General features: G+C 42.8%; 1 protein-coding gene across 3 annotated transcripts; it reads right to left on the bottom strand.

Moving 5' to 3' along the window:
- Positions 1 to 370: 370 nt before the first annotated feature.
- RCN2 (reticulocalbin 2) lies at positions 371 to 19,688 on the bottom strand. 3 transcript variants are annotated; one of them, XM_060174709.1, is made up of 7 exons: positions 19,354 to 19,688; positions 18,845 to 18,950; positions 17,761 to 17,957; positions 8,488 to 8,601; positions 2,691 to 2,787; positions 1,303 to 1,442; positions 371 to 619 (listed from the first exon to the last, which is right to left on the bottom strand). In XM_060174709.1, the coding sequence occupies exons 1-7, from the start codon at positions 19,495 to 19,497 to the stop codon at positions 467 to 469; spliced, it is 951 nt and encodes a 316-aa protein (XP_060030692.1). In that variant the 5' UTR covers positions 19,498 to 19,688; the 3' UTR covers positions 371 to 466. The 3 variants fall into 3 exon arrangements, with proteins under 3 accessions (XP_060030692.1, XP_007525829.1, XP_016044911.1); XM_007525767.3 differs by having other exon boundaries at positions 1,303 to 1,445; positions 19,354 to 19,686; XM_016189425.2 differs by having other exon boundaries at positions 1,303 to 1,445; positions 8,488 to 8,589; positions 19,354 to 19,686.
- Positions 19,689 to 22,604: the final 2,916 nt, after the last annotated feature.

Here is a 22,604-nt window from a genome sequence, read left to right as displayed (position 1 = left end):
ATCAGGTTTTATTTTCATTTTCTTCTAAAAGACCAAAATTATACTTTACATTAAGGTAACCTTGACTGTGATAAGACTTAAGAGTGTGAAATATGTCAACACCCATGTTCAGCAGGGAAGCAATTACAGAAGCCAGACCTTCTACCTTCTGCAACCCTCAACGACCCTGGGTCCATGCTCCCAGAGGGCTAGAGAATGGGAAGGCTATCATGGGAGAGGGTGGGTTATGGGGATTGGGTGGTGGGAATTGTGTGGAGTTGTACCCCTCCTACCTTATGCCTTTGTTCACTAATCCTTTCTTAAATTAAAAATTTAAATAAAAAAAAAAAAAAAAAAAAAAAAAAAAAAAAAAAAAAAAAAAAAAAAAAAAAGAGTGTGAAATATAACATCACTATCATATCACAAAAGTAAAGCTGGTAACAAATTATTAAAAAGGAGTCAGCGCTCTACTCAGGTGTCCTAGGGATTAGAGTTCATCATGATAGAAATATTCATCATGAAGCTGCCTGCCGTAATCTGTGGCTTCACTGGTAAGAAACAAATCCTGGTTTTCCAGAATCTCTGCTTCAGAGAGTTTTTTATCACTATTCAAATCCATCTCATCAATTAGATGAAGAGCCTTTAAAACAAAACAAAAGCAAAAGATGTAAAGTAGTAATAAGTATTTTCAGCAAGATGTTCAATGTTCATATCTAACATGTTTCACACTGGAACAGGGTCCTATGGTTTATTTCACTGTCTTCTTCACTTCTGCTGGGCCTTGCCTCTGCCCCCACTCAAATCCAATTCAAGATCTCTCGAAGTTAAACAAGATTAATATGCCCCTCTTGGAGCCTCTATAGGTAAATACAAATTTTTATTCCTCTATTCACTCGACCATCAAGTAAATACATGACCTCATCTTAATTTCTTTGTCTCCCTGCCAATTTTAAACACTATAGATTTAAATCAACAAATAATTATGCATTGAGTAGTAACTCCATTATTTCTTTGCCTCACGGTTTTGAACTTTTTTTATTTGTTATTGGATAGAGACAGAGAGAAATTGAGAGAGAAGGGGGGGAGAGAGAGAGAGAGGAAGAGAAACTGAGAGACGCCTGCAGACCTGTTTAACCGCCTGTGAAGCGTCCCCTGCAGATAGGGACCTGGGGGCTCGAACTGGGATCCTAATCGGTCCTTGCGCTTTGCACCACGTACGTTTAACCCACTGCACTACCGCCCGACTCTTGGTTTTGAACTTCTTTTCCTATTAATAATACTTAGTTTGAAAGAAGGTCAGGGAACTAATCATGTAATACTTACCTCTTCTTGGGCAATGCCTTGATTATTGGGTACTACCCAAGACAATAGCTCTTGGGGATCAAGCCTGCCGTCAGCATCTTTGTCATAATCATTCTGGAATCTATCTTTCTCAACAAGTATCCACTCTGGATCTTCAGTTGCTGCTTCATATTAGAAAAAAATATATACATATATATGAATATGATCTGTATCTGATGAGAAGTTTGATAATCCTAAACTGAAAGCTTACTACATAAAGAGGATCCATAAAACACAAGTATCTAATTGAAAAGTCCTGAAATAAAAATGACAGTAACCCTAAAGTTATTCTAAAGTCAGATTTTAATATTATTACATATTATCATAAATGAACAATTTTATTAACTGTTACAACTTGTTCAGCTATCTAATGTCCCCAAATCTGAGTTGGTTAACCTTCCTATACACATCATATTAACTATACAAGACTTTTAATGTGTTCTTACAAATGAGTGCCATGTGCAATTTTAAGGTTACTCACAGGAAGTGATGCTTTAAAGGAGCAATTCTCAAGATACAGCTGCTTATACAAAAAACTGCACATATAAACTCAGTTTTTTGTTTTGTTTTTTTAGTATTTTAGTTGTATTTATTACTGTCTAGAGACAGAGAGAAATTAAGAGGGGAGTAGGAGACAGAGAGGGAGAGAGACAGAGGCCTGCAGCTCTATTTCACTACTCCTGAAGCTTTTCCCGATGTTGCAGGTGGGGACCAGGAGCTTGAACCTTCGTCCTTACACACTGTAGTGTGAGCACTTACCAGGTGCATCACCAACTGGCCCATAAACTCAAATTTCAAACATTCAATATGTCACCTACCACGATCCATATTCAAGGTACTTTAAGTTTCCTTCTAAGACATATACACAAAGGCAGAAGATTTTAACACTAGCAACCATTACTTACTCACCAATTCCAAGTGTTAACTGTATTTGTTCAAAAAAGAAGGAAAAATCAATCTAGCTGTAGAAGTAAACGTGAGGGCCCCCATAGGACCTTGCCCTCAAATTGGATCAACAATGGTAGAGAATGTTCCATCCTCCGAAGGCAGGATGGACAACATACTCTATGCTCCACCTGAGGAAGATGGGTCGATATTAGGGCAGCCTGGAATGTTCCTACTCATGACCACAGAATGTGAGCTCAGATCTACAGGGATATAGAGGTCACATAGGCTCCTAAGCTGAATATGGGCCCCAGATCACATCAAATCGATGGTAGTCAACAGTTTATACCCCTTCCCCCTATTAGGGGCAGTTCTTCTTGTTCTATGTTACTCTGTGAACCAGCTCTCAATGACAGATGTTTTTCCATTTCTTTCTTCTTTTACTTCTTTTTTCCCTTCCTTCCACACTCCCCCGGGCTACTTACTTGGGTCCCGTCTGTAGTCACCAAGGAATTCTTCCAAACTAACAAATCCATCACCATTTTTGTCATGTTCATCTAGAGCCTCCTGAATAACAAATTCCTATTGCATGTTCATAAAAAAAAAAATTAGTCAAAAAATTTCAATCCTCCCATCTGAGTCAATCCTATTACAGAACTTTTTTTTAGCTAATCACTTTGGGTGATATATATTGGAACTTAGAAGCAAGAATAAAACTCCAAAATATTAAGTAGCTTTAAATCTAAGATCCTCAAACTTTGCTACTGGGAACCCCACTTTCACTTTCCAAAACAACCTTGGCACAAAACTCATGCTGTCTGCATATTCCCCAGGTTCAAATGATCTCTCTTAGTATCCTTTCCTTCTTTACCTCCACTCTCTCTCTAATCCATTAACAACACAGAAAGAACTGACTTCTTTGCATAGAACTACCTCCTTACCTGAAATGTTGAAATGCATTGGTCGCCCATAAAACTTCAAGCTCACTTTTCCCTCCTTCCACCAAATCTGCTCCCATTCACTTCGAAATCTGTCCCTCCCTCTCTTTCTCTTACCAAGGTACCTTATCAATCAATCCTTCTCCCTGGCCCTTTCTAATTAAACTTAACACAGGATGGCCTGTTTCATGGCCAGTTCATTCAGTACTTTTCTTACTACCTTTCTGAACATTCTTGAACTGTCTTCTTTAAGGTTTCATGAGGGAGAGAAAGGGAGAGAGAGAGAGAGAGAGAGAGAGGAGGTGTGTGTGTATGTGTGCCACTCCTGCACATATGCAGCGCAAGGGATGGATCTAAGGACCTGTGCTCTCCCTGTTGAGCCCCTACCCTCAGTTGCTTCTACTTTTTTTCTAATCCTTCCTTGTACATCTGATCCACATCACTTTCTCCTTTTTTTTTTTTTAATTTGACTCATAAAAGTCTGTAAGAGAAAGGTACAGCATAACTCCTAACAAACTGCTGCTTAGGTGGGTTCTTAGCACAGCTTGACAATGTCTGTCAGTTCCTCCCTGACACCAGTTTGTTAAGCCTCCACTTTCAACAAGGCTCATGTCTTCAGAATAGCAGACGCCTTCGTCATGCAGGGCTAAGCACTGGCACATCTGCTCGGGTGCACGGGTCTCCATGCGCGAAGACGCAGTTCAGGACCCTGGTCTCCACTTGCAGGTTTCTCATGAGCAGTGAAGTAATGCTGCAAGTGTCTCTGTCTCTCTCCCTCTCTCCCTTCCCTCCCCTCTCAATTTCTCTCTTTCCCTATCCAATAAATAAATAAATAAGTTAAAATATTTTTTAAAATAAAAAAATAAACCTCCACTGTTGTGGCAAAGACTCCTGTTTTTCCAAATATGACTCGGGTCATTTAGAAAGCTTCCTTTTTTTAAAAAAAAAAAAAAAGCTTATTTATTTACTATTTATTGGGTAGAGACACAGAGAAATTGAGAGGGGAGGGGAAGATAGGGAAAGAGAGACACCTACAGCCCTACTTCACTGACTGTGAAGCTTTCCCTCTGCAAGTGGGGACCAGGGGTTTGAACCTGGGTTCTTGTGCGTGGTAATGTGTGCACTTAGCCAGGTGAGCCACCACTTGGGTCTCTCCTTTTGTTTGTTTCTTTTTTACCAGAGTTGCAGCCTCCCCTTTAAGTATCTGGTAATCAGGCCAGGGTGCTTTATTTATATGAGTGTTCCTTTCATCTTCTTTGATGACTCCTTCTCTAAAGCAAAATCCTCCACTGTCATCCTCAGATCCCAGCATTTTCATTTCTTTCATGCTTAACTCTGACCTCACCCCAGACTCAGTCTCTTCCCCATCAACTCCTCCTATGCCTTTCACTACATTCAGTTCCATGAGACTCAGCAGTACTCTTGACATCCTGACTTCTTTTCTTCCCTAACCTTTCATCAGTGATGCCTACCGTTCTCATTTCCTCCCCAATACCAGTCAACCTAGCATCACAACTGCAAAGAGAACATTATCAGGAGTCTCCAGTGCTAACCAAGTCCAGGGGTTCATTTACATCTGTATGAAATGATATTTAACATTTCCTTTTTTTTCCTACTGGGGCTTCATGCCTGCAATTCTGCTGCTCCTGGCAGATTGTTTCTTCTTCTTTTTTTTTCTTTTTTTTTTTCCTAGCTAGAGGATAGATACGGAAAGGGGGTGGGGAGAAACACCACAGCATGGCCACACCACTCATGAAGCTTCCCTTTTGGATGATGCTCCTGTGGGATGACCTAGGGCTCAAACCTGGATCCCTGTGCACGGTAAAGGGTATACTCTACTGTGGGAACTATCTCCTGGCTTCCAAATTACTATTTTCTAATCAAATATGATATAGCAGTAAGGTTATCTTAACCTAGAGAGCCAAAAATTAGTTCTAGCTGAGATATGGCACAGCAGTGTATGCAAAGATTAAGTTTTAGAGAAAGATCGGAGAATCTCCTGGAATTATAATCTATTATTTTATGTGTGAGCTTATATGATTTTTTGGGGAGAGTCTACAGTTTGCAAATAGTTAAGGGGGCCTGTGATTTAATAGATGTTAAGAATCACTGATCAAAACAGGTATTCCTGGGGTTGGGTAGTGGTGCACATTACCATGAGCGAGGACCCAGGCTCATGGTCCTGTCCCCAGGTGTGCAGGGAGGCTTTATAAACTGAAGCAGAGCTACAGTGCTGCAGGTACCTCCCTTGCCCTCTGGCTTGCTCTCTTCCCCACCCCTATCTCTTTCTGTCCTGTCAAATGAAGAAGGGAGAGGAGGAAGAGAAGAGACAGTGGTGGGGGGGTTACTTGAAGCTCTGGGTTCTTTGTGCAGACACCAAGCCCCAGCAATAACCCTAGTGACAATAAAAAATAAATACAATACAAGATTATTCCTGCATTCAGGTAACCCTTTTGGGAAATAATAACAAAAATTAGTTTAATACTGCTTTTATGGTTAAAAGACCTTTTGGGATCACATAAATGAAAATAACTTTAGTTCAAAGTAGAATCACTTAGTTGATCTTGTATTGTTGATTTTTCTAATGTCAAACATACTATATATATATATATATATTTTTTTTTTTCCTCCAGGGTTATTGCTGGGCTCAGTGCCTGCACCATGAATCCACCGCTCCTGGAGGCCATCCTTTTCCCCCTTTTGTTGCCCTTGTTGTTGTAGCCTCGTTGTGGTCATTATTATTGCTTATTATTGCCATTGTTGATGTCATTCGTTGCTGGATAGGACACAGAGAAATGGAGAGAGGAGGGGAAGACAGAGAGGGGGAGAGAAAGATAGACACCTGCAGACCTGCTTCACCGCCTGTAAAGCGACTCCCCTGCAGGTGGGGAGCTGGGGGCTTGAACCAGGATCCTCACCGGTCCCTGCGCTTTGCACCACATGTGCTTAACCCACTGCACCACCGCCCTACCCCCGTCAAACATACTCTTAAAAGAGGAAGAAAGGATACACAAAATCAATTTAAGGCAGATAGGAATGATGGAAGCTACTCTAAACTCTTTATGGTCACAGGTCACACGTGCTGCCTTCAGCTCCAACTCAGCTCGAAGAACACCCTCCTCTACTCTGACACATCCCACATTCTGTCAGTGGTAGTGCCTTCTCTTCCTTGTTACACAAGCTCTTCCCTTATTTATGTCAGGCTACATTCCTGCCCTATGCTTTCTTTGGTTGCTCAAGTCTTTGCTATTCCATTGCCACTCCAGAACTATAAAGCACAAAATGCCTGTATTATGTCATTGTTTCTGCTAATCACTCCCCATCTTCGCCTTCAATTGTTCCTTATTCCCCAGAGGATCAAAAGCCACCATCCTCTGCCTGCCATTCTAAGGTTCAACTAGCTTGTCTTGACTTAATTTTGGCACTTCAGGGAGTTGGGCGGTAGCGCAGTGGGGTAAGCGCACATGGCGCAAACCGCAAGGACCGGCTTAAGGATCCCCGTTTGAGCCCCCGGCTCCCCACCTGCAGGGGAGTCCATTCATAGGCAGTGAAGCAGGTCTGCAGGTGTCTGTCTTTCTCTCCCCCTGTCTTGCCCTCCTCTCTCCATTTCTCTCTGTCCTATCCAACAATGATGACATCAATAACAACTACAACAATAAAAAAACAACAAGGGCAACAAAGGGAATAACTAAATATTTTTTAAATTTTTTTGGCGCTTCAACAAAATGTGTCCAGCAGTGCACTTAAACTAGGTCATGCATTTTGTGCCAAGTGAGAAATCTGGAGGTTCACCAAGAAGTGGTACTGACGGTGGTATCTTGCCACTGGGCCATGAAGGAAAACAGATCAGTCTGTAGCCTGGTTATTATTCATGGTGGCAGTTTCTGACCAGGACCCACAAAACTAAAAGTTGCATCTTCCCTCCTGAAATACTGAAGGAAACAAGTCATGCAGCTGGAGGCACCAGATGACAATATAAATGTGTAGTCCTTTTCAAAAAGTCACCGGTAATTTTCATCTTTACCCTCCGGTGTGATGGTTTCTGCTCTGAGATGGTTGCCACACCATACGTAATCGGGACTCAGTGTCTGTTATGCTCAATCGAGCACTAACACTGTGAAGAGCTGGTGCTTCTAACACCAATAGGATAGAAAGATTCATTAGGCCTACAGTTACAGAAGCGTTTGTCAATGGCAGCTGCACTCTGCCATGAAAAGGGACTCAAATATGATTCATTTTTCCAGCCTAAATGTTTTCACAAGTGATGTCAGAAACCAAGTAGGAAGTTCTAGTATTACAAATACTGAAGGACAAAAAAAAGAAGTGAGTTAAGTGCACGTAGCGCAAAGCACAAGGACCGGCTTAAGGATCCCGGTTCAAGCTCCCAGCTCCCCACCTGCAGGGGAGTCGCTTCACAAGTGGTGAAGCAGGTCTGCAGGTGTCTGTCTTTCTCTCCCCCTCTCTGTCTTCCCCTCCTCTCTCCATTTCTCTCTGTCCTATCCAACAACGACGACATCAATAACCACAACAATGTTAAAAAAAACAAGGGCAGCAAAAAGAAAAAAAAAATTAAATGTTAAAAAAAAAAAAGAGCAAGGGGGGTCGGGCGGTGGCGCAGTGGGTTAAGCGCATGTGGCGCAAAGCGCAGGGACCGGAGTAAGGATCCCAGTTCGAGCCCCCGGCTCCCCACCTGCAGGGGAGTCGCTTCACAGGCGGTGAAGCAGGTCTGCAGGTGTCTGTCTTTCTCTCCCCTTCTCTGTCTTCCCCTCCTCTCTCCATTTCTCTCTGTCCTATCCAACAACGAATTGCGTCAACAAGGGCAGCAATAATAACCACAACGAAGCTACAACAAGGGCAACAAAAGGGAGAAAAAAAATGGCCTCCAGGAGCGGTGGATTCATGGTGCAGGCACCGGGCCCAGCAATAACCCTGGAGGAGGAAAAAAAAAAAAAGAGCAAGAAGTCAAAGTTATAAAAGGACAAGGGAGGCACAGAATAAGAGAGAAAACAGCTAGGGAAAGGCTGATGCTAGTACACATACATTACAGAGATGACAAAAATGCTCAGTCCTTGACCCCCTGTCTCCTAACAGGTACCTCTAACACCCCCAGAAATCCTCCTTCTAGTTACTATTGGAGGAGGGGCAATTTTAGATCATGCTTTTAAAATTCTGGGTGCAATATAATGCATTTGTAACTTCTTAGTAAAACCAGACTTTAAAGTTTGGACACTCAATAATTCTCTTAAGAACCAGGAATGTAGCTCAGTGGTAGAGTATGTGCCTCAGATGTATAAAACCCTGGGTTTGATGCCTGGCACCACTAATAAATAAATTTCTTTCTTACCGTCATGTAATCAACTTCTTCAGGATGTTCAAAAGCAATAAATTCTTCAAGATTCAAACCAGGACTGGAATCCTGGTTAGCTTTTTCAAATCGTTTCTTGTCCTTTAAATGAAGCTTTGAAAATTAATTAGTGAACAGGTTTAAAAGTTTCCAACATACCATAATATTAAAAGTACTCAGGATACAAACTTTGAGACATCTACATCTCACACACAATCTTATTTAGTCTTCACATCATCTCCTTGACAATGGGTCAGACAAACAACAACAAATATTTTATTAGAAGCAGAACAGGGAGGAGGGCGGGTGCTGGTGCACCGGCGTAAACACGGCGCAAGGACCAGGGCAAGGATCCTGGTTGGAGCCCGTCTCCCCACCTGCAGAAGGGTAGCTTCACAAGTGGTGAAGCAGGTCTGCAGGTGTCTTTCTGTCCCCCTTCCTCTCCCCTCTCAATTTCTTTCTGTCTAATCCAATAAAAATGGAGAAAAAAAAATGGATGACAGGAGCAGTGGGTTGATAATGCAGGCACGGAGTCCTAGCAGTAACTCTGGAGGCAAAAAAAAAAAAAAAAAAGGCATCTGAATTTTAGCAATGCCACTTATTAGCTAGCTAGCTGGGCTACTTAGAGAAAACTGCTTAATCTCTCCGGTTTCCTCAACCATAAAATTTAAGTAGCAGTCTCTACTACACAATTGGGATTAGAATCCCTATAAAGCAAGGGGAACACTTCACAAGTGGTGAACAGTGTTGCAGGTGATTCTCTCTCTCGCTCTATCCTTTCCTTCTCTATTTCCCTCTCCCTTATCAAGTTCTGTCTCTATCCAAAATAAATATAACCTCTTTTTTTTTTAAAAAAGAATCCTCGGGAGTCGGGCTGTAGCACAGCGGGTTAAGCGCAGGTGGCGCAAAGCACAAGGACCGGAGTAAGGATCCCGGTTCGAACCCCGGCTCCCCACCTGCAGGGGAGTCGCTTCACAGGCGGTGAAGCAGGTCTGCAGGTGTCTATCTTTCTCTCCTCCTCTCTGTCTTCCCCTCCTCTCTCCATTTCTCTCTGTCCTATCCAACAACGACAACAACAATAATAACTACAACAATAAAACAAGGGCAACAAAAAGGAATAAATAAATAAAATAAATATTTTAAAAAAAGAATAAAAAAAGAATCCTCACAAAACAATTAGTAAGCCTTAAGCACTTAAATGTTATACTATTATACTGTTATTACTATTATTAAGAAAAACTGAGATTAAATGATTTGAAAGTCAGAATTACAATTGGCACATGCTGAGTTTGAATTCAGATTTTTTTCCTACAGTGCCGCTTATCTTCTTTACAACTAAGTCAATTATTTTTTAATGCCTGAAAGCAATCAAGTTAGACTACATATCCATTATACTATCTATTTTATTATACGTACTCTCTTGCTACCACTTTCAACTGTTTTCTAGTATTCCAAATGTTAATTCACTTCAAAAGAACAGTCCTCTGTGAGAATATTTTTGATGGATGTACATAATATTTGAAGACTATTCTTGATAGGTGCTTTATAGTGATATTTCTGTGAGTTCAGCTATAAGCACATAAAAATCTACAATAAGCCCATTTTGAGGTTAAACAAATACATCCTCTTGTCTGCCTTCTCTAGCCCATCCTTTTTTTTTTTTTTTTTTTCCTCCTCCAGTCTGCTCAAACTGCAAGCCAAGTAGTAGTTGTGAGGGACAAGGCTGCTTTTAGTGAACTTCGGGGAATAACTTTCTTCCTGACATATTGATAAATATTAAACTGCATATTTTCAAGATGTACATTTTTGGAAGTTTTTAATTTACACGCTTCACTGTTAAAGAGCCTTTGTTCAAGCTTCCTAGAATAGGTTAGATAGAAGTCATCTGCTGAAACAATGCTTCTTTTACAATGTCTGCTTTACAGTGGAGAGGTCTGCTTTTTCCCATAAGAATTCATCTTCTAAACACTCAGATTCTGTGACCCAGTTATATTCGGCGGGTTGAGGTGGGGAACAGCATGACTTATTTCCAAAGGAGTGCTTTTAATGTTACATAATTTTAAACAGTGTGACCACCATTTTACATTATATAGTCAGGTTTAAAATGTGAGAAGTAGACAAACAAGAATTGGAGGTACTTTGCTGAGGCAATGAAGTATGTTCTTGAAGTAAATCACCACTCGAAATACCGAGTGCTTAGATTTTCTTATGAAAGAAGACTTTAATCGGGAGCAAAAAAAGGTCCATGTTTCAGCAGAGGGAGCTGAATTTGGCCAGATTTGCCTATGGAAGGAAAAGGCCTCATTCAACACCTGAAAGGTAGGAAGAAAGATAGAGGAGAAATGAGGAAGTTTTCTTGTTCACATTTCTCAGATTTTTTTTAACATACAATAAAAAGTGTGATTTTTTAAAAAAGTTTTATTCATGGTCATTTGAAGAATAAAATTTAAGAGCAACTCAAATGAAAGATAACATTTTAGATTTGAATTCAAATTTCTACAGATAACAACAAAGAAAGTGCTATAGGAAATAGTAAAAATCCTTTTTATATTGTAACAGAAAGTTATGAAGAACAAAACTGCCATCTTTTGGTAGATTAATAATTTTACATGAGCAAATATAAAAGCTGTTATATCAGGGTAAGAATCTAAGTCTTAAAAGTTCTGATTAGGGGAGTCAGGCGGTAGCGCAAGCAGGTTAAGAGCACATGGCACAAAGCTCAAGGACCGGCTTAAGGATCCCGGTTCCAGTCTGCAGCTCCCCACCTGCCCCTGGGGTGTTGCTTCACAGGTGGTGAAGCAGGTCTGCAGGTATCTGTCTTTCTCTCCCCTCTCTGTCTTCCTCGCCTTTCTGAATTTCTCTCTGTCCTATCCAACAATGACGACATCAGTGGCAACAATAACAATAACGACAGCAAAGGCAACAACAAGGGCAAAAAAAAAAAAAAAAAAAAGGAGGGGGGGAAATGGCCTCCAGGAGCAGGGCTGGGGAGGTAGTGGGTCTGGCAAGACTTTCATGCCAAAGGCTCAACCCCCAGCACCACCAAAAGCCAGAGCTGGGCAGTGCTCTGGTCTCTCTGCATTTCCCTCTCTCCCCTCAAGATAAAATAAGTAAAATGTATTTTTTAAAAGTTCTGATTAGTCAAATGCAAGCTTACATCTCACATAAACAAACACTGTTTACACATGCACACTCAACCACTAATTTAAAAGAATAATTAAACTTCTGCTAGGTAGGTATCTGGTCTTCAGTTATCCTGCTTTAAAAGTGATAACTACAGGGCTGGAGAGACAGTATAATGGTTATGCAAAGGACTTCCATGCCTGAGGCTCCAAGGTCCCAGGTTTAATTCCTAGCACCACCATAAACCAGAACTGAGCAGTACTCTGGTCTTGGTCTCTGTCTCTCTCTCTCTCTCTCATTAAAATAAATTAAATAAATTATATATTTTTTAAAAAGTGATGCCTACACTGCTCTACTACAATGCTTTTTCAGGCATTTCACAACCAGAGAGAACCATTATTCCAGGTTATCTCTATACTTATTAAAACTAAGATAAAGTTCAAAGGTTGGGATGATAGCTCGGTGGAAAAGTACACACTTCACATGCCTGAGGTATCAGACTGACATGTGCTTTTTACAGGGCTCCATATAGAAAATTTTAACTTTGTTTAGATATTCAATTATCTTTAATCTATGGATTATTGCATATGCGATGATGTCTAGTCAGTGACTTTGATTAATGTTGGCTCATTTTTTTACTTCTGATTTTTTAAAATTTAAAATGAAGAGTAATGAACACTGTTTTGGGTTCATCTTTTTATTACACATACATTTTTAGGGGTTATGACAAATTATAATAACCTACAATTAGAACTTTACATATGGAGAGACATAATCCTGGCATGTCAAAGAATAGAGTTCATATTTAAAAACATTCATTTGGGGGTTGGGCAGAGTGACACACATGGTTGAGTGCACCTGTTACCACGCACAAGGACCCAGACTCAAGCCCCCCGTCGCCACCTGCAGGAGGAAAGCTTCACAAGTGGTGAAGTGGGGTTGCAGGTGTCTCCCTTTGTCTTTCTTCCTCACTATCTTCTTTTCCTCCCTCCTGATTTCTCTCCCTCTCTATCTGGTAGATAAATAAAAGTGTTCACTTAGGGGCTGGGAGGCGGCACATCTGGTTAAGCACATATTTCATCATGCCCAAGGATCTGGGTTTGAGCCCCTTCTCCCCCATCTGCAGAGAGGATACTTCATGAATGGTTAAAACAGTTCGGCAGATGTCTGTGCTTCTCTCTCCTTCTCTGCCTCCCCTCCCCTCTCAATTTTGCTCTGTTCTGTCAAATAAAAATAGAAAGAAAAAAATGGGGAAAAAATGGCTGCAGGGAGCGGTGGATTCATAGTGCCGGCACCGAGCCCCAGATATAACGCTAGTGGCAAAAGCAAAACAATGTCCATTTTATGGAACTGGCAATTCGTGTAGGCAATTAAGATACAGAAAACTCATTTTTAAAAAGTAGCCTTATAGTCAACATGTACTAAGTACTCAGGGAACACAGCCTTAGAACCGGATAGGTTGTAAAAGAAAACCTGTTCCCAGCAGTTTATATTAATAAATTACATAGCTCTTCAAGGTGAAAAAAAGTTTGTTTAACACCATAATTCATTACAGATTACTCCTGAGAATACAGATTAAATACACACTTTTTATGGGGCAGTAATTAAATCTTTTCAGGATGAATTGGAAGGAAAACACAACTATTAGAACTCTAATTCTGAGGAGATAGACACCTTCACCGCTTGTGAAGCGACCCCCTCCCCACAGGTGGGGAGCTGAAGGCTCGAACCAGGATCCTTACACTGATCCTTGTGCTTTGTGCCATGTGCACTTAACCTGCTGCCGCCCAAGCCCGTTTTTTCTTTTTTTTTAAATTTTTTAACTTTATTTATTTTTTATTAGACAGAGACAGAGAGAAATTGAGAAGGGATAATAGAGAGAGAGAGAGACAGAGAGACACCTGCAGCCCTGCTTCCCCACTCATGAAGCTTTCCCCCTGCAGGTGGGGACCAGGGGCTTGAACCTGGTTCCTTGTGCACTGTAGTGTGTGCGCTTAACCAGGTGCGCCACACCTGCCCCCCCCCCCTTTTTTCTTTTTTTTGATAGGACAGATAGAACTTTAGAGGGGAGGAGGCATAGAAAGACAGAGGAAGAGAGACCACCTGCATACCTGCTTCACAATTCGTGAAGCTCCCCCTACAGGTATGTGTGGGGGTGCTCAAACCCAGGTCCTCACACCTGGTAATGTGTGTGCTTGACCAGGTGTGCCACTGCCCGGCCCTGCTTAAATCCTTCTCTCTCCCTCTTTGTCTCCCCTCCTCTTTCAATTTCTCTCTGTCCTATCCAACAACAACATCAATGGCAACAATAACAACAACAACAAGGGCAACAAAATGGGAAAAAAATGGCCTCCAGGAGTAGTGGATTATTAGTGCAGGCACTGAACCTCAGCAATAACCCTGGAGGTAAAAAAAAAAAAAAAAAAAAGAAAGAAAGAAAAGAAAAAGAAAAAAGAAAAGAAAAAACTTCCCCACCTGCAGGGGGCAAGCTTCATGAGTGGTGAAGCAGGGCTGCTGGTGTCTCTCTGTCTCTCTCCCTCTCTATCACCTCCTTCCCTCTTGATTTCTGGTTATGTCTCTCCAGTAAATAAATAACGATAATAAATTTTTTTTTTTAAGTTTTAAGAAAAGAAAGAAAAAGAAAAAAACTGCAGATACCATTTCTGCTGTTCCCTAGCTGGGAAGTCCTAGCATGGTTTGACTTTAGAAGTCTCAGAACTCAAATGATGCTTGTAAGACTCATTAATCCTATAATGAAGGGGGCTATCTAGTGAAGAGAGAAATCCAAAATCTGATTATTGTCATTTGTTTTGCTTGTAGTAGTAAATAGTGAAAAGATTTGTTTACACCCACTTCAGCCTGCTTAAAGGTAACCCAAATACAGAAGATAGAAAGAAAAATACTCCACCCCCGACCATAAATTGAATCCTCACTAAATCTAAGGCTGATGTGGTTAACAAAGGTCTGAACAATTTTCCAGGCCTCCTTAAGTTTTATCTTAGAGAGAGAAATAAGAGACACCACAGCACTGCTCCACCACCCATGGAACTCACTGTTCACAGTGCTCCTATGTGGTGCCCTAGCACCCAAGGCCTCACACACAGTAAGGTGCAAACTGTAAGTTAGCCACAGCAAACAATTAGTGGGGGAACCGGTTTCTTCTCACATCTTGCTGATGTGCATGTGAGGTTCACTGGCAACTTAAAAAAGCTAATTCTATAAAAATATTAAATCTAAACTTAACATGACTTTCTAAGCTATCCTCAACAACCGAAGTCAACAAAGAACTGCTTACCAGGCTGACTGCTACTATTAGTATTTCTCAGTACTGTTATGTCTGCGTAGACATGGGAACTGAAGCATAAGAAAGTTTAAGGACTTACTCAATATAGCTGAGTTGAAGCCAGACACCCTGGCTCATCAGTTGAAGCCCCTGACCTTGCGTGGGTAGCAAATGACACAATCATGATGACAGTGCGACAACCAGCTTTGAATATGTCACAGCCTACAGAGTTCACTTGGCATGAGTCGGAGAAACAGCATAATGGTTAAGCGAAAAGACTTTCATGCCCGAGGCACCAGAGGTAGCACTCTCTATCCCCAACACCACCCTAAGTCAGAGCTGAGCAGTGCAATTCACCTGGTCAAAGCAATTCTAAAATAACAGCACTTACTATGATGAAATGCAGTCACATTCCTGGTGGGGGTTGTATTGTTACGTGAAAAACTGAGAAATGTATTGTATTTACTGTCGACTGTAAAACATTAATCCCCCTAATAATGAAATTTTTTTTAAATGTGGTCATAATAAAAATAAAAAGATAGATACTAGCAAAGGGCTAAGTGAAGCAGTAGAAGAGGCGTGAATGTTTACCCACCCATTTCTACTATAATAATGCCGCCATATACTCTCATTCTGACGGTGACTGAGATGTGCCAATGAACCTTAACAGCCACACCAGAATACCTAGAGAAAACCCATGCTGACATGGGGAGAATACATAATCTCCTGACAGACATGGGCCCTGTCAGACTGATTCCCCCCACCCTTCCCCCAGCATCAGTGATTGTTGGTATGTTCCCTTCCCCCCCCGACCTCTGAGAAGATTTGGTTTGCCCCTTGCTAGTTTCACACCCCCCCCTTTCTCCCCGCCCCCTATGCTAAGGACGGGCAGAGTCCCAGCAGCAGCAGTGGAGAGAGGGTGATGGAGAAAAGCACATGGTGTGGTGATTTGCCCTTCGTGAATAAAGACTAAACTGCGTTCTCAGCCCAGCCATGTGTCTCTGGTCGTCTCTGTTACCCGCCCGTGAAGCCAGCTCGGATAAAACAACAAGTGTTAGAGGAAGATGAGCTGATTCAAGAGCTAACTAAATTTTGGACCATGTCAGCTTGCAACAAGGTGCTTAAAACCTATCTTTCAGAAAAAGTCTTTAAAACAGCATTTTTGGGGGGGCCAGGCACATGGTGTGAAGCGTAAGGAAAGGCTCAAGGATCCCGGTTGGAGCCCGACTCCCCACCTGCAGGGTGTGGGGGTGGTGGTGGTGGCTTCACGAGTGGTAAAGCAGGTCTGCAGGTGTCTTTCTCTCTCCCTCTCTGTCTTCCCCTCTTCTCTTGATTTCCCTCTGTCCTATCCGGTGAAACTGCTCATGAATAAGGCTTTGGCATCACATAAAGTAGGTTTCTAGAACAGTCAAAGTCAGGGACAGAAAGTAGACTGGTAGTTGGAATAAAGGCAGAGGGACAGGTATGTGCCATTTAATGGCCATAAAGGTTCAGACCTGCAAGGTGAAAGGAGTTCTGGAGTCCAAGAGGTTGCACAGCTGACTGCTCTTGTCAGCGTGAGGTTCCATGGTCAATCTTGACACATTTGCCAGAGCAAAGCCCTGGTTCTCTTTTTCTTCCTCTCTCATGTGAAACTCCATCTCATATATAATAAGCTGGTTAGGATTACAAACGATGCGGGGTGTGTGTGGGGGGAGGCCGGGTGGTAGTGCACATGGCTGCGTGCACACATCACCATGCACAATGGCCAGGGTTCAAAGCCCTGGTTTCCACCTGCAGGGAGGAAATTTCATCAGCCATGAAGCTGTGAACTGTGGGTGTCTGTCTTTCTCCCCCTCTACCTTCCTTTCCCCTCTCACTTCTCTCAGTCCTATCAAATAAAAGGTAGAATAAAAAAGAAAGCAAGAGAGAGAGAGGAAGAAAGAAGAGAAAAGAGAAGGGTAGGGAAGGAAAGGAAAGGAAAAAAAGGAAAGAGGAGAAAAGATAAACGACCAACGGGAGCAGTGGCTTATGCGCTGTGCAGGCACCAAGTCACAGCAATGTCCCTGCTGGCAATAAACAAACACAAAACAAAAACCTGTTATATATGTTGCCACAATTTTTAATAAGCTGTGTGGTGGCACACCTGGTTGAGTGCACATGTTACAATAAGCCAGGACTAGGGTTCAAGCTCCCAGTCCCCACCTGCAGGGGGAAAGCCTTAAAAGTGGTGAAGCAGTACTACAGGTGTCTCTCTCCTTCTGTGTTTCCCCCTTCCCTCTCAATTTCCCTCTCTCTAGCCAATAAATAAATAAAACATTAAATAAATAAATAAGTGTAGGGCCAGGAGACAGCTTATCCCCGACAGCATGCGCTACCATGTGTGAGCACCCGGGTCAGAGCCATGGCGTCGCGTAAGAGCAACGTGTACAGTACGGGGTGGGGCATGAACAGCAGAGTGGTGTGTGTCTCTGTCTCTGTCTCTGAAGTCAAAAGAAAAGCATGTGGAGGAGGTGCCAGGAGCAGTGCAGTCACATAGGCATAAGGTCCTAGCACCAGCAAAGACAACTTTGTGGGAACACACCTCCCCAGTGTTTTTAATGCATGTAACACTGATAGCTCAATAAAATAAAATAAAAAATGCATTAGAAGAGCAAATCTGCAGCAGCTGAGAATAGCCGATACAAGGATAATGTCCATAATTCAGAGTAACTGCCCTACATCTGACTAGAAAGGACCTAGCCAAGCAGAAAAGAAGGATAAGGACCCCTGAAAACACCGAAACCCACCAGCCCAGCCCTGACCTCGGGCCTCCCCGGGCGCCTTCATCCAGCCAAGCTAAGAGAACTGATGAGATCACACGGAGCAGCCGGCGCACAAGCACTCACCTGCCGGAAAGACTCTTCCTCCGCGTCATCCAGAGCCATGTTCTCATCAAAGTCAATCACACGGTCGTACATCTGGATGTTGTACTCATCCCACGACACACTGCCATCACTGTTTTTATCGTATTCAACGAACTGCTGCTTTGCTTCTTGCATAGCATAATGTTTAAAAGACATCTGAATCCAGGAACTGAGTTCACCTGTGAGGGTTTCCCAGAACACAATCAATGTAACAGTAATTCTGGTATTCAAGAGAATTTCTAAACCACCTCTAAAAGGAAAAATAACAATAATGGTGATGATGACAATGATGATGTCAGTGGGGCCCGGTAGTGGTGCAGCTGGTTGAACACATGTTGCAATACACAAGGATCCAACAGGTTCAAGCCCCTGATCCCCATCTGCAAGGGGGAAGCGTCAGGAGTAGTGAAGTACTGCTGCAGGTGCCTTTCTCTCCTCCTGTCTATCTCCCCTTCCCTCTCAAGTTCTCGTTCTCTTTATGTTATAAATAGTAAATATAAATACAACTAGGCACGTTCTTTCTGCAGGCCCTAACATTATTATCGTACTTGGCAGGGTGCAGACTTAAAAGTTATGTTTGGGGAGTCTTAATTATGAGTTATAGTCATTTGTAATGAACAAAATCCACAAGCAAATTTTCCAACTTGCTTATTAAAATGAAGTATTGGAGTCCTAATGAAGAAGATATCAATAGAACAAAAAATTATTTAATACCTTATGAAGTTGGGTTTGTTTGTTTGTTTGCATTCTCCAAAAGGAATCAAAGGACCAGGCACTGACGAAAGTCAGATGAGAAAGGGTGTATGTATGGATTGTACATACTAAGTAAGGCAAATGATATTTAAATATCACACAGGATAGCACTGGGATTTATATGGTATCTAGCATCCAAACATTTCCAGGTATCAAACCCCATTCTCCATACCTTTTCCCTCTCCCACAATTAATTTGTTGCAACACTTTCAACCTACACTCAACAGTCACTTGTGCTTAGATGTGTGTGTTCCTGAAGCCCATAAAGGCATCAATTGCTCCAGTGTGAGTTGTGCAGTGAGTGGGTCCTTACTTTCGGTGAGAAAACCATCAGAATCCAAGTCGATCTTCTTTATGATGGACTTCAGTCTTTTGTGCTGTTCTTCGGGACTGAGCTTGACATACTCATCGACTTCTTCCTTTGTGGGGACAGGCAATTCACAGGGGGTAAAACATTAGTATTCAGCCGGGCGAAATGGTGGAGAAAAACTGGGGTTACCTTGCACAGGGATTCCAGGGAGCCCCACCTGCTCTCCAAGTCCCCTGTCCCCCCGCCCGCAACCCCCACCGTCCCACCTCAACTCAGAGGTCCTGCAGCGTGGCAGGAAGGCAGCAGGACTCTTTCTACACCCGGGCCGTGCAGAGAAGCCCTGGGTCCTCACTCTTGAGACTGAGCAGCAGCCCGGTGGTACCCCATTGTCAGAACGCCCCGGGCCAGGCCTGGCCCAGCCGCCCCGCTTTGTCCCGGGACAAAGCCCGCGGCGGCCGTGGAGCGAGGCCCTGCCCTGTGCATCCCCGCCGGGCCCGGGCCGGCCGCCTCACCTGGCCGCCCAGCAGCGCCTCCCGGTCGTAGTCAGCGCGGTGCTCGCCGTGCGGGTAGTGCAGCTCCTCGGCGTCCCCGGCGCCCGCCGTCGCGGCGCACAGCAGCAGCAAGCCCAGCGCCGCGGGCCTCGGGTCCAGCCGCATCGCGACGGCCCGCGGCGGACGCACAGAAGCCACGGGGAAGCGGGTGAGGCTGCGGCCGGCGGCCCGGCGTACGTGGGGAGAGAGAACCGACGAGGGCGGGGGTCGGAGGCCCGCGGCACCTACTGCCTTCACCCGTCTAGGCCCAGGCCACAACTGCTAAGGTCCTGCTCGCCAGGCCGACGTGTATAAGGCCCCTGCGGAAGGGGGCGTGGCGCCAGGCCGCTGCGCTGATTGGGCCGCATGCTCTGGTGGGCGGGCCTTGGCGATGTGGCGCTCGGCGGCCGCCCGGCGACGACAGCAGGCTGGCGGGGGAGGCTGGAGGGGAGAATCCCGCGCGCCTCCGTTGCGCCACGGCGCTCCTGGCAAAACACGCCCCAACTTATCCCCGCCCTGTCTTTTCCAGTCACCCTCGTTTCTGCGAGAAGCTCCCTGTGCGATCCATGTGTCTGTCCAGAGTGCCACCCGGGAGAAAAGTAGGAGAGATTTAAGTAAAAACAATACACTACCGACTTGTATAAGGCATCTATTTCCCAATTATGGATGTATCCCGCCACCTGCTCGTTTTACCTGCAAACCCAGATAGAGTCCAATATTTGTATCTGATGTTCAGTTTCCTGACTCAAAAATTCTGTGACTTTGGCCACGTTTCTTAGCCCTGCTTGCTCATTTATGATATTACTATACAATTCTAACAATAAGGCCACCTTAGAGAGTTGTTGTGGAGATTGAGTGAAATAATATAATGCACTTAAACACTGACATATGGAAAAGTGTTCGGTAAGTGTAGACATATCTGCACAGGTAGAAAAGGAAACAGATTTTTTTTTTCATTTGTTAGTTTTTTTTTAATTTCTTTATTGGGGAATTAATGTTTTACATTCGACAGTAAATACAATAGTTTGTACATGCATAACATTTCCCAGTTTTCCATATAACAATACAACCCCCACTAGGTTCTCTGTCATCCTTTTTGGACCTGTATTCTCCCCCCAACCCAACCCAGAGTCTTTTACTTTGGTGCAATATGCCAATTCCAGTTGAGGTTCTACTTGTGGAAACAAAAAATTTAACAAGTTTCTAGGAAACCCTTCAGGGTAGAATGCATGCATGGTGACTTCCATATCTGCGTTAATGTAATTTGTGCATCTTGTCCTCAGTGCAGAAACATTTGTAGTCTTCAGCTTGAGCCCTTGTCCATTCATTGCTCCCATTAGGATCAGGCCTTTGCACCAAAGAAAAGACTTAGTAGCACTGCTTTTCACTTCTCACAGTCTGCTTGGAGCAAGATCAAAATTCTGTTCCAACATGAAAAACGAAATGGGCACAAATGTCCTGGGTCAGGTTGGACTTCTATTGTTTTTAGTCAGAGACCATTGAAAGTTTACAAAGCATAAAGTAAGTTTAGTAGGACTTGCCCAATGTTACAAAGAGAAAGGAAGAACAAAGTTTTTAAGGTTCAGAGAGTAAACAACAGAAACATTTCAGTTTATTTCGTTTTAAAAAATCAGAAAAGTAAATATGTATATATATATATATTGACTTTCTTTTATTTATTCATTTATTTTTTACCAAAGCACTGCTCAGCTGTGGTTTGTGGTAGTTTAGGGACTGAATTTAGGACCACAGAGCCTCAAACATGAAAGTCTTTCTGTATAACCATTATGTTACCTCCTCAACCCATTTGACTTTATTTTTACAGCATTTTAGCTTTATATTTGGGTTTTGAGGTAATATGTGGAGAGAGTGCTATATGTTCCCAACTCAGCTTGTGCAGTATTTACATTTAGAGAAATAATGTATATGAAGTACATGAAAAACAAATTTTCTTGTTTTCTAGATAGCACCCCTATCAAATGTAGTTAGTAATTTATTCTCTGATTATAAAGAAATCTGCCTGTTCATGGATTTTATATAGAGCATTTATAACTACTTGGGGGTTGGGCAGTAGTGCAGTGGGTTAAGCACATATGGCAGGAAGCACAAAGACCTGCTTAAGGATCCCGGTTCTAGCCCCCAGCTCCCCCACCTGCAAGGGGGGTCACTTTACAAGCTGTGGAGCATGTTTGCAGGTGTTTATCTTTATCTCTCCTCTCTGTCTCCCTCCTCTCTCGATTTCTCTGTCCTATCCAACAACAACAGCGCAATGACAACAATAATAATGACAACAAGGGTAACAACATGGGCAACAAAATGGGGAAAATGGTCTCCAGGAGCAGTGGATTCATAGTGCAGGCAATAACCTTGGAGGGAAAAACAACAACAACAACAAACTACTAAGCATACATCATTTTGCCCTGCTAGAAAGCAGTGTGTTGTCATGGAAAGAAAACAAAACAGTTTGGAACCAGACATATGTGTGTGGGGTTTTTTTTTTACCAGCACTCTACTGAACTTTGGCTTTTGGTGGTGCTGGTGATTGAACCTGGAAAAAACCTTTGATGTCTCAGGCATCAAAGTCTCTCTGTATAACCACTATGCTATCTCCCCAGTCTCAGACATATCAAATTTGAATTCCAGTCTCTTTATTTTACCTGTTATGCCATTTTGAACAAATGATTTAATCTTTTTTTAAAACTCTGTTTTAACTGTGTTAAGAAGGGAGGGAGGGAGACAGATAGACTTGCCTGATATGTTCTTATGTGAGGAGTATATTATGATAGGGCCAGGAAGATAGTATGATGGTTATGCAAAAGACTTTGATGCCTGAAATCCCCACATCCCTGGCACCATTATAAGCCAGACCTGAGCAGTGCTCTAATAAAGAAAGGAAGAGCTAATTAAGGGTGTCTGACTGATAGGAGAGTTTAAAATTTTTTTTTCTTACTCTCCCCATAGAAAATTTCTACTCAATTTTTTTTTCTTTATGGGGGGGGACTTATGGCTTACAATCAACAGTAAAATATAGTAGGTTGTACATATGTAACATTTCTCAGTTTTCCACATAACAGTCTAACCCTCCTCCAGGTCCTCCTCTGACATCATGTTCCAGGACCTGACCCCTCCCCCCCAACCCCAGAGTCTTTTACTTTGGTGCAACACATCAACTCTAGTCCAAGTTCTGGTTTGTGTTTTCCCTTCTGCTCTTATTTTTCAACTTCTTTCTATAT

The sequence above is a fragment of the Erinaceus europaeus genome, chromosome 16, assembly GCF_950295315.1.
Source record: "Erinaceus europaeus chromosome 16, mEriEur2.1, whole genome shotgun sequence".
NCBI classification, from domain to species: domain Eukaryota; kingdom Metazoa; phylum Chordata; class Mammalia; order Eulipotyphla; family Erinaceidae; genus Erinaceus; species Erinaceus europaeus.
The sequence above is the reverse complement of the archived record's forward strand: the minus strand, read 5'-3'. Positions and strand labels throughout refer to the sequence as shown.

Excerpts from the sequence above, each read along its gene's own strand:
- RCN2 (XM_007525767.3), bottom strand. The coding sequence starts at position 19,497 with ATGCGGCTGGACCCGAGGCCCGCGGCGCTGGGCTTGCTGCTGCTGTGC. Across the intron at positions 18,951-19,353 it reads AGGCGCTGCTGGGCGGCCAG|GAAGAAGTCGATGAGTATGT; the intron begins GTGAGGCGGCCG and ends GTCCCCACAAAG. Across the intron at positions 17,958-18,844 it reads TGATGGTTTTCTCACCGAAA|GTGAACTCAGTTCCTGGATT; the intron begins GTAAGGACCCAC and ends AAACCCTCACAG.